The following is an 11,576-nucleotide window of genomic DNA, read 5'->3' on the forward strand; positions in this document are numbered from 1 at the left end:
TTTAATGCACAGGGAAGTGTGTGTGCTGTGGGAGGGAGCCTGGCCACGGTACCCATGACCCAGCCATGGCTGGGATGTGGAGGGATGAAGGTAGGGGTGGCTCTGAGAAGGTCTGAGGTGGACTGGACTATTGAAGGGAGACCAGTAAATAATTTTTCTTGCTGTTTTCCTCAGATATTTACTGTATTACTCTTTTCCCTACAAGATGAATAAAAACAAACAGCACCACGCCAGTGACATAAGATACACCCTTTTCTCTGAAGTTGTCATTGGAGTCTCCGCCAACACCATGCTTCTTCTCTTCCACATCCTCACGTTTTTCCTCCAGCACAGACCCAAGCCCTTGGACCTGACCATTGGTCTCTTGGCCCTCATCCACCTGGTGATGCTGCTAATCATGGGCTTCCTCATCACAGACATTTTAGGGTCTCGGGGTTTCTGGAATGACGTCATGTGTAAATCCGTTTTCTACTTGTACCGAATCCTGCGGGGTCTCTCCCTGTGCACCACCTGCCTACTGAGTGTCCTCCAGGCCATCACCCTCAGCCCCAGGAGCTCCTGTCTGGCAAAGTTCAAGCAGATGCCCTCCCATCACAGCCTGTGTTCTCTCCTCTTCCTGTGGGTTGTCTACATCTTAACTAGCAGTCCCCTCATAATCACCACCATTGCCACTCCCAATCTGACCTCAGACAGTCTAATCTATGCCACTGAATTCTGCTCCGTTAGGCCCATGAGTTATATCTTTAGGCAGATGTTCTCCATGCTGGTGACCTTCCGAGAAGTCTTTGTGACAGGGTTCATGGCTGTCTCAAGTGGGTACATGGTGACTCTCCTGTGCAGGCACAAGAGGCAGTCCCAGCACCTTCACAGCACCAGGATTTCTGCAAGAGCCGCCCCGGAGCAAAGGGCCACCTGCACCATTCTCCTGCTCCTGTGCATCTTCATATTCATGTCTATTTTGGACTACATTGTCTCCTCCTCAAGAGCGATATGGAACAATGACCCAACTCTCCATTGTGTCCACATGCTGGTGATCAACGGCTATGCTACAGTCAGCCCACTGGTGTTCATCAGCACTGAAAAACGAATATTTACCTTTCTGAAATCCATGCGTGGTTACTGTGTGGTTATTCAGTGATGGATAAATTCTCTCAAGATGCACCAACACATTGGTTTCAAAACCGTTAATCGGAGGACACAGCATGTGCTTTCTAGATTCAATGACTTTAGGAAGCTAAACTTTTCTCATTCAGCCCACTTACTTTGATAGATGTGCATGGCCAATGGGTAATAGGTAATTGAGCCACGTGCCTCTCTGACATACCTAATATTTCTGAATATCTCCTAAAGGGAGACTGGTGAAGTGGATCTCACGTGTCATGGCTTGGGGTAGCTCACACACTTACAGGTACATGAACATTTGCAGCACCTTTAATAACTCAATATTCTTGGTGATCTGTATTTCACCTAACCAGCTATGTAACTTTATTACCATAAATTACCATATAATCCAGCAATTCTAAACCTATGTATATTCTTGAAAATACTGAATGTATGGACTCAGTTATCTGTATGCCCAAACCCATGGAAGCCTGATTTATAAGTCAAAAGGAGTGGACACCACAGAGCAGCAAGTTAAACTGCCCACAGCCCATATCAGAGGCCCCCGTCTGCGCTTCCAATTCAGCTTCTTGATCACGAACTCAGAAGGCAGTGGATGATGACCCAGGTGCGTGGTTTCCTATCACCCATGTGGGAGACCCAGATGGAGCTCCTGGCTCCTGGCTTTGGCTTGCCCAGCCATGGCTGTTAGGCCATTTGGAGACTGGTTCAACAGTTGGAAGATTTCTCTTTCTCTCTTTCTTTCTCTCTTTCTCTCTCTTTCTCTCTCTTTCTCTCTCTTTCTCTCTCTCTCTCTCTCCCTCCCTCCCTCCCTCCCTCCCTCATTCTCCCCGCGCTCTCTCTCTGCTACCTCCTCTCTGTGTAATTCTTCCATTCAAATTAATAATAAATAAACCTTTTTAAAGTGTTAACAAGCCCATGTCCATAATCATATGAATATTGAAACAAAATGAGATGCTGTGCATACAATGAAGTACTGTTCAGCTCTAAGCAGGGAAGAAACTCTGCTACATGGTGCTAGGTAGATGAATCTCAATAAGATTATACTACTTGAAATAAGTCCATCACAAAAAACTAATATTCTAAGAATCTACTTATACAGTGTGGAATTTTGGGTAACCTGATTTACAGAGACAGAACCTAGAGAGGCAGTGCAGAGGATGAGGGACTAGGGCATGGTTTAATGGATACAGGAGGAAAAAGTTCCAGAGATGGTGTAGATGATGCTCCACGGAAGCGGGAATGAACTTAAGGCCACTGAACTGTAATTTAAAAATGCTTAAAATGGTCAAATTTTGTTGTGCATATTTACAATAAAACATTTCCAATTATCTTCCTGCCAACTGTGAATAATATTCTTCATGAATTTATTAAGAAGAGTGCTGTCAAGGGTATAAAAGTGTGACTGTGATTTTCAAAGAGTTCTAGTATGTTACAGCACATCTGTGTGGAACAGTGATTTGAGGATTACTTCCTAAGTGTTCAGATTTTATTCTCAGTTTCCTCAATGAAAGAAGAGGAGCTGTTGGGACTGAATCAGCTAAATGCTACAGTGTGTATCTCAGCCTTCAAGAGACTTTTAGCATCCCCTGAGGCAGCTCCTGTGTCGTAAACCCTTAGATGAAATGCTTTATATGAGGCCAAAACACATAACCTAAACAGAAAGTATACACAGAAAACACCTATCTCTTAAAACAATTCACAGCATGAAACTCACGGAGTTCACCTGAGTACTCTCCAGAGACTCTACAATTCGGTAACCTTGGCAACCCAGTGGGAGACTGCAGGAGAATTTGAGCCCACACTGAGGGCAGCACAGATTCCCTGTGTGGTCCCTGGGAAAGAGCAGGTGAATGATATACCCACAGGAGCCAGAGATTGGAAGCTAACTACCTTCAATTCCACTCAGCTGTGCAGAATTACTTCCCTTCTGGATCAAAAAAAAAGAAAATAAAAGAAAAGAGAGATTTACCATGCCTAACCTGGGAGTGTCACCTTTGGCACACCCTTAAACCTGAAGACTCGAACAGAGCTCTCTGGCCACACCCATCTCAAGCCTCTAAGGCTCCATCAAAAGTAGACAGTCCACTTCATACAGTCATAGTATAACAAGAAAAAAAACACCAAAGAGAGGGAAGAAGAATCCAAAGAATATCTCCACAATGCCAAGTGACAAACGCAGAAACCGAGGAAACAAGGAAGACATTATGATGCCCCCAAATGAACAAGACACCCCAAGTCGAGATTATGGAGACGTTGAGATGGAAGAAATGCAAGATACAGATTTCAAAAAAATTTATGATAAAAACAATTAGAAGTGTTCAATAACAAATGCTTGAACTACGGAAATCCTTACTGGACAGGAAAGAAAATCTCTCTCATGAAAATGAAATCTTAAGGAATCAAAATGAAACACAGAAACTAGTAGAACAGGAAAGTGTGATGGTGAAGAGAAATCAAAATGAAATGAAGAACTCAATAGATCAAATTACAAACACATTAGAGAGCCTTAAGAACAGGATCAGTGAAGCAGAAGAGAGAATATCGGACTTAGAAGACAGAGAACAGGAAAGGAAACAGGCAAACCAAAGAAAAGAAGAGGAAATTAGAAATCTAAAAAATATTGTTGGGAATCTACAGGATACTATTTTAAAAAACCAACATTCGGGTTCTAGGAGTTCCTGAAGGCATGAAGAGAGAGAAAGGATTAGAAGGCATTTTCAGTGAGATACTTGCAGAGAACTTCCTGGGTCTGGAGAAGGACAGAGACATTCTAGTACAAGAAGCTTATAGAACCCCTAGGAAACATGACCAAAAGAGATCCTCACCACGACACATTTAAATCAAACTCACCACAGTGAAACATAAAGAAAAGATTCTAAAAGGTGCAAGAGAGAAATGTCAGAATACTCTCAGAGGATCTCCAATTAGACTCACAGCAGACTTCTCTTCAGAAACCCTACAAGCTAGAAGGGAATGGCGAGACAGAGCCCAGGTATTAAGAGAGAAAAACTGCCAGCCCAGAATATTATATCCTGCAAAGCTCACATTGTGAATGAAGGTGAAAATGGACACTATGAGAAACAGTGACTTGATCAGCCCTTGTCCTGACTGTTGATGTACAATGTAATACTTTATCCCCTTTAGTATTTTTTGTTCTAGTTCCTTGTTTTCAATTTTCTATTTGTATAAGGTGAACAATTTTTTTCTTTTTTTTTTTTTTGACAGGCAGAGTGCACAGTGAGAGAGAGAGACAGAGAGAAAGGTCTTTCTTTACCACTGGTTCAACCTCAAATGGCCACTGTGGCCCATGCCCTGTGGCCGGCGCACCATGCTGATCCAAAGCCAGGAGCCAGGTGCTTGCTCCTGGTCTCCCATGCATGTGCAGGGCCCAAGGACTTGGGCCATCCTCCACTGCCTTCCCGGGCCACAGCAGAGAGCTGCACTGGAAGAGGAGCGACCAGGACAGAATCCGGCACCCTGACCGGAACTAGAACCTTTTGTGCCAGTGCCGCAGGCAGAGGATTAGCCTATTGAGCCCCAGGGCCGGCCAAGGTGAACAAATTTCATGTATTGCATATAAACTGATTATTTTTAAAAAAATAAGAAAGGAGAAGAAAACAGAAGATACTAAAGATGTGTATATAAAAATATATATAATTATGTAGGTATTAGGCAATTCAATATTTTAAAAGAGAAATTCAGGGAAATGTTATAAAACCAAACACCCTCAGGGCCAGCATTGTGGTGTAGCAGATAAAGCCACTGCCTGTCATGCCAACATCCTGTATGGGCATTGGTTCCTGTCCTGGCTGTTCCACTTCTGATCCAATTCCCTGCTAATGGCTTGGAAAAACCAGTGGCAGATGGCCCAAGTGTTTGCACCCATGCTACCTATATGAGAGACCCAGAGGAATCTCCTGGCTCCTGGCTTCAGCCTGGCCCAACCTTGAGGTAATCTGGTGAGTGAACCAGAATATCAAAGAGTTCTCTTTCCTCTCTCTCTCTCTCAACTCTGACTTTCAAACAAATAAATCTTAAATAACACTCCTTCTATTCCATCACATAGAAGTAAACAATCCAGTTGAGTGCTGGGAACTGGATATTCACAAGCAAAATAATGAAATTAGGCCCTTATAATAGATTATACATAAAAATCAACTCAAAGGTTTGGAGATTTAAACCACAGGTCTGAATATATTAAATGCCTACAAGAATACATAGAGGAAAATTCTCATACCATTGGTCATAATAGCCAATATTGTCTTAGATATTATAACAAAATAACAGGCCACAAACAAAAATACAATAATGGGATTGATTACCCCAAACTAAAAACTTTGTTTGACGAATAATCCATGTACAGAGTAAAGAGAGAACCTATGGAAAGGGAGAAAATATTTCTAAGTCACCACTGAGCTAATATCCAAAACACAGCACACCTTTACTTCAGCTGCAAAAACAAATAACCTGACTTCCAAAGTCAAAGCGATGAGAACATTTTCCCCATAGAAGACATCTAAAGAATCAACAGCACAGGACAAGACGCTCTGCATCACCTAATCTGTAATGAAAGGCAAATCAAAACCATAATGACACATCACTTCACACCTATTTGCATGGCTTTGATCAAGGAAACAAAACCTAAAGATAACCACTCTTCATAAAGATGTGGCGAAGTAAACAATCTTTACTAGTGGACAGTGAGAGATAGAGAGAGACAGAGAGAAAGGTCTCCCTTTTTCTGTTGGTTCAGCCCCCAATGGCTGCTGCGGCTGGCGCACCGCGCTGATCCAAAGCCAGGAGCCAGGTGCATACATATATACATACATATATACATACATATACACACACACACATATATATACATACATATATACATATATACATATATATACACACATACATATACATACATATATAATTTAATTAAATTAGATGAGTTTAAAACTCACATCCTCTGTCTCATCAGATGAATAGCTAGAGAAAATATAGCTTTTTAATGATTCTCTCCCAAAAAAAAAAGGAAAATTCTGCCCCTCGTGAGAACACAGATTTGGAAGAAATTATGCCAGGCAGAATCAGGCAGACACGGAAGGACTCACACTGCATGATTCCTCCTACAAGAGGGAGCTGGAATAGTCAAAGTCAGAGAAAGAGAGCAGCATGTTGGGTGTCAGCAGCTTGGGTTGGGGAGTGAGGGCACGACTAATCATCTGGGAGGACACCTCAGGTATACAAGACGGATGAGTTCTAGATTAGCTTTAAAGTAGTGTGCTTATAGTTGACAGTATTGCATGTGCACCTAAAAACCCTTAATCAAGAGATGGCCAGACAGAGGAGACCAGTGTGTACCTCTTCCTTCACAGAGAAGAAAAAAAAGAGTAAGATCGCTTCCCTCCAAGGTGAATGCATGAGGTCGAACACGAGAACTCAAAACAGGCCCTGTGGGAACCCTGACCACACAGAGACCTGGGTGACAGCATAAAAGCAGGAACAAAGTCACCTGGAAGCCATCGTGCTTGGTCTGGAGGATCCACAGTGCAGGGGAAAGGGTGACCAGGAGGGCTCAGCAGACCCCATCTGCAGAGATGCCCTTTTCTGGCTATCCCAGCTACAGGAAGAATGATAGGTAAGAAAAATAGTAAAACACATAAGAGTAAATTTAGCCACAGATATGAAAGATCTCTATAGTAAAAATTATGAAATGCTGGGGCCAGCACTGTGGCATAGTAAGTTAATCCTCCACCTGCAGCGCCAGCATCCCATATGGGCCCCCGTTCTGGTCCCGGCTGCTCCTCTTCCAATCCAGCTCTCTGCTGTGGCCTGGAAAAGCAGAAGATGGCCCAAGTACTTGGATCCCTGCACCCGCATGGAAGACTGGGAAGAAGCACCTGGCTGCTGGTTTTGGATCAGTGCAGCTCCGGCCATGGTGGCCATTTGGGGAGTGAACCAACGGAAGGAAGACCTTTCTCTCTGTCTCTCCCCTCACTATCTGTAACTCTACTTTTCAAATAAATAAATCTTAAAAAATTATGAAGTGCTGATAAATGAAGACAAAATATAGAGGAGAGTTCTCCCATGTACATGAGTGGGAAGAATTTATACTAAAATGCCCCCACTACTCAAAACAGTTTATAGATACAATGCAATCCCCATCAAGATAGTAATGTCATTCTTCACAGAACTAGAAAGAACAAATCAAAAATATCATTCTATAAGGGCAAAAGTCCCCAAATAAACAAATCAATCTTTAGCAGAAAGAACAAAGCTAAAGGCATCACAATATACAATTTGAAGACAGGCTGCAGAGCTATAGTAACCAAGACAGAATGGTACTGGCATAAAAATAGAAACAGAACAATGGAACAGAGCAGAACCCCAGAAATGAATCCATGCCTAGACACAACTGATTCTTGACAAAAATGCCATAATTACTCTGGGGAAAGGACGTCTTGTCAGTAGATGGGAAAGAGAAAACCAGATACCTATATGAAGATGGAAATTCAAAAACGAACTCTCCTCCTACTCAAAAATCAACTCAAAGTAGATCAGAGGTCTAAAGATACAACCTCAGGGGCTGGCGCTGTGGCATAGCAGGTAAAGCCACCACCTGCAGCACCATCATCCCATATGGGCGCCGGTTTGAGTCTGGGCTGCTCCACTTATGATCCAGCCCACTGGATGACTGGGAAAACAGCAAAAGATGGCCCAAGACTTTGGGCCCCTGAATCCACGTGGGAATCGCGGAAGCAGCTCCCGGCTCCTGGCTTTAGATCGGAAAAGCTCTGGCTGGCCATTGCTGTCATCTGGGGAGTGATTCAGTGGATGGAGGACTTTCTATCTCCTCTCTCCTTATTGCTCTCCCTTCTTCTCTTTCTCTTTCCTCTCTCCCTCTTTCTCTCCCCCATGCCTCTCTGTGTAAATCTGCCTTTCAAATAAATACATACATCTTTAAACAAATAGATACAACCTAAGTCTTATGTTGAAGAAAGTGAGAAGGGTAGCAGGTGCTTATAGTCAGGGAGCTCACACTGTTGGCTCACACCAGAACCTGGCTCAAATGCAGAAGGAAGGCAATGCAGACTAAGAAATGCCTGTGACCAAGAAACCCTATCCATTTCCATGTGGTGTTCCATCACCACATGAGCCAACCTCTTATACCAATGACATGGAAGGAAAGGGAAAGACAGGACAATCTATCATTTAAAATTTCCTTTCAGTCTTTGTTGCCATCAATAAGCCAAGGGCAGGGATTGCTGTTGGTGTGCCTGTGTATTAAGGTGTAGTAGACAGCATTGATTATTTTTATTTTTTCAGCACTTACACTGACCTGGCATGAGTAAAATCCATATTCAGTGCAGAACACAAACTATGACTTGTGTAAATTGTGGATTCCAGATGCAAGTTCAATTCTCTTACATTTTGTTTAAAATTGACATGAAACAATGAAAGATACAAGAAAAGATTCACTTTCAATATTAAACATTAATATTTTATTATAAAAATAGTATTAAAGAGCAGAAAATATGCACCATTGCAAGTTAGCACCTTCTGTGTTTTTAATATCAAAATACATTTTATTCTGGACCTCTTTCAGAACTAATTCAAATGAAAGTTGTCAAAGCAATACAATGCAAAGGGAAACTTCAACAACATCAACAAAGCATGTGCCGAGAAAGGATAAAAGGGTCATTGGGAACAAATCATTGTGATGTGGAACCAAAATACATCGTAAGTGTAACTAACACAGTCCAGAACAGCATACAACATCTGTGTCAGTCTTCCTTACACAATAATCATGAAAATTGAACAATAAAGTTCTTTTTATTTTTGACAGGTAGAGTGGACAGTGAGAGAGAGAGAGAGAGAGAGAGAGGTCTTCCTTTTTCCGTTGGTTCACCCTCCAATGGCCGCTGCGGCGCTCTTCGGCCGGCGCACCATGCTTATCCAAAGCCAGGAGCCAGGTGCTTCTCCTGGTCTCCCATGCAGGTGCTGGGCCCAAGCACTTGGGCCACAGCAGAGAGCTGGACTGGAAGAGGTGAAACCAGGACAGAACCCGGCGCCCCGACCGGGACTAGAACCTGGTGTGCCAGCGCTGCAGGCAGAAAATTAGCCTACTGAGCTGTGGCACCAGCCAATAAAGTTCTTTAAAATGTACAAAAACTGTCACGGGCTGGTTTACACTTTTACTCCAGTTTTAAAGTTAACTGGATAACTAAAGAAATGATGCAGCATTTTAATCCAGTGCTATAGGCAGGCTCACAGAATTAGACCCAAAGGATTTGTAAAAGTCAAAATGAAAACATTATAGCTACAATGTCAAAGTCAGGAAAGAAGAAAATGATTTCTGTATTCAAGGATTTCAGAGCTACAAATGCAGTCTGTGTGGCTTTTTGTTTGTTTTGTAATGAGATGGATAAGTACATCAGACTAGATACAACATGCAGAATGCTGTCTTCAACTTATCCAGAATTCCAAAGAAAACATCATGAAACAGCTTACTAGAAAAAAATGCCCTAGTTATTCACCCTGCTTCAACACTGTCAACGGAAAGGCAGAAATAAAGGCTGGTATCAATACCTCAGAACTACTGATACAAGACATCAAAGTTCTAAATCAATGTATTAAAAAAGGGAGCACTTCCTCTTTTTCTCTCTCTTCTACATTTAACTAGAATCATGTTTCAAAAAAAGCTGATATTAAATGTCAGACTTCAGAGCTACTACTGGAAGGAGTAATTCATAACTTCTCTATCCTCCTTCCAACCCTGCTGACTCAGGAGAAGGGGGGGGGGGCTTTGGAAACAACAACAACAAAAGTAAAATGGGCTTAAACAAAGGAAAGAGTAAATAGCACTGCATTTGAGATTTTTCTACTTATCTTGTAAAACTTGCCATTTTTGCTAATGTTAAGTATGGTCATTTGTGATTCCTTTAAATAGCAAAAACACACAGTCTTCTTTAGGCCTCCATTCAATAATAGTTTACATTACTCTTTTTTTGACAGGCAGAGTGGACAGTGAGAGAGAAAGAGAGACAGAGAGAAAGGTCTTCCTTTTTCAGTTGGTTCACCCTCCAATGGCCACCACGGCCGGCACACCACGCTGATCCGAAGGCAGGAGCCAGGTGCTTCTCCTGTTCTCCCATGGGGTGCAGGGCCCAAGCACTTGGGCCATCCTCCACTGCACTCCCGGGCCATAGCAGAGAGCTGGCCTGGAAGAGGGGAAACCGGGACAGAATCCAGAGCCATGACCGGGACTAGAACCTGGTGTGCCGGCGCAGCAAGGCGGAGGATTAGCCTATTGAGCCGTGGCTCGGGCCATACATTACTCTTAACAAAATCATTCCACATTAACAGACAGCTCCTTAAAAATAGTACTCTCTCATTAAATCTAATTTGACAGGAAGAAATTTAAGGAATAAAGGAATGCTTTAGAAGTTAAGTGAAAATGTACAAATCTTTGACCTTTTTCTTGACATTTTTACATGTCAAAAAGCAAAAAAAAAAAAAAGCCTTCATGGAATTCAATCTAGTGATTACTTTTTGCACCATAATTTCTTTTTTACACCACAAAAGGAGGCACTTTCAGTATCTGTAAAAGTGTAAAACCTAAAGTGTGTTTATCTAGAGAATAACTAAAACAGGATGCAAAACACTCTACGACCTATTAGGAAATTAAAAACTCACTTCTAAAAGTCATTTCGAAAGTCAATGATGTTTCCTGATCATTGATAGGAAACAGGGATGGTAACAAATATAAGAATTTATGGGATTTGGATGAGCGGCAATATGGCGGAATAGGCAGAGAGCAAACTATTAGTCCGGAGACAGAGACAGGTGAATATAAGTGGAGATACTGCAGAGTCAAGGAAGAGTAGGGGATGAAACAGCATAGGAAACTCTTCCGGAACTAGTAATTCACAGTGTACCTGCGTGGAGAGCGTGGGAGCCCAAGTTCGGGACACCAGCAGCAGACTCAACGCACCAGCGCTGGAACGCGAGGTGAGCCGAACCACAATAGCCCGAGACACCAGCGGGCAAGCGGAAAGAGGAGGCTAGAGGGAACGAGGCTTGAAACTCCGTGGGGAAAAGTTCACCAGGCTAACTAGAAGAGAGAGAGGAAAAAAATAAAAAAAGCGACCGATACGGACACAAGTTTCTCTCTCTCCGCTCACCTCTCAAAGGCGAGCAAGACAGAGCAGGCGCCATTTTGGACATATGTCATAAGCAGGGCGACCTCAGGTCTGCACCAGCCCTGAGCCTAGCAGAAAAACCTGACTCTGGGGGGAGGGGTGAAATAACAGGAGATTAGCATCTAACTTGGCAACCCAGTGGGAGATTTCAGGAGAATTAGAGCCCACACTGAGGGCAGCAGAGATTCCCTGTGTGGTCCGTGGGAAAGAGCTTCCGATCTCTGGCTCCTGTGGGTATATCATTTGCCTGCTAACTAC

General features: G+C 42.8%; 1 protein-coding gene across 1 annotated transcript; it reads left to right on the forward strand.

Annotated features, from left to right (window-relative positions):
* Positions 1-205: 205 nt before the first annotated feature.
* Positions 206-1,138, forward strand: LOC133766200 (vomeronasal type-1 receptor 48-like). Its single transcript, XM_062199918.1, has one exon. It carries the CDS (start codon positions 206-208, stop codon positions 1,136-1,138), a length of 933 nt encoding a protein of 310 aa, XP_062055902.1.
* The last annotated feature ends 10,438 nt before the right edge of the window (positions 1,139-11,576 follow it).

The sequence above is a fragment of the Lepus europaeus genome, chromosome 9, assembly GCF_033115175.1.
Source record: "Lepus europaeus isolate LE1 chromosome 9, mLepTim1.pri, whole genome shotgun sequence".
Taxonomy (NCBI): domain Eukaryota; kingdom Metazoa; phylum Chordata; class Mammalia; order Lagomorpha; family Leporidae; genus Lepus; species Lepus europaeus.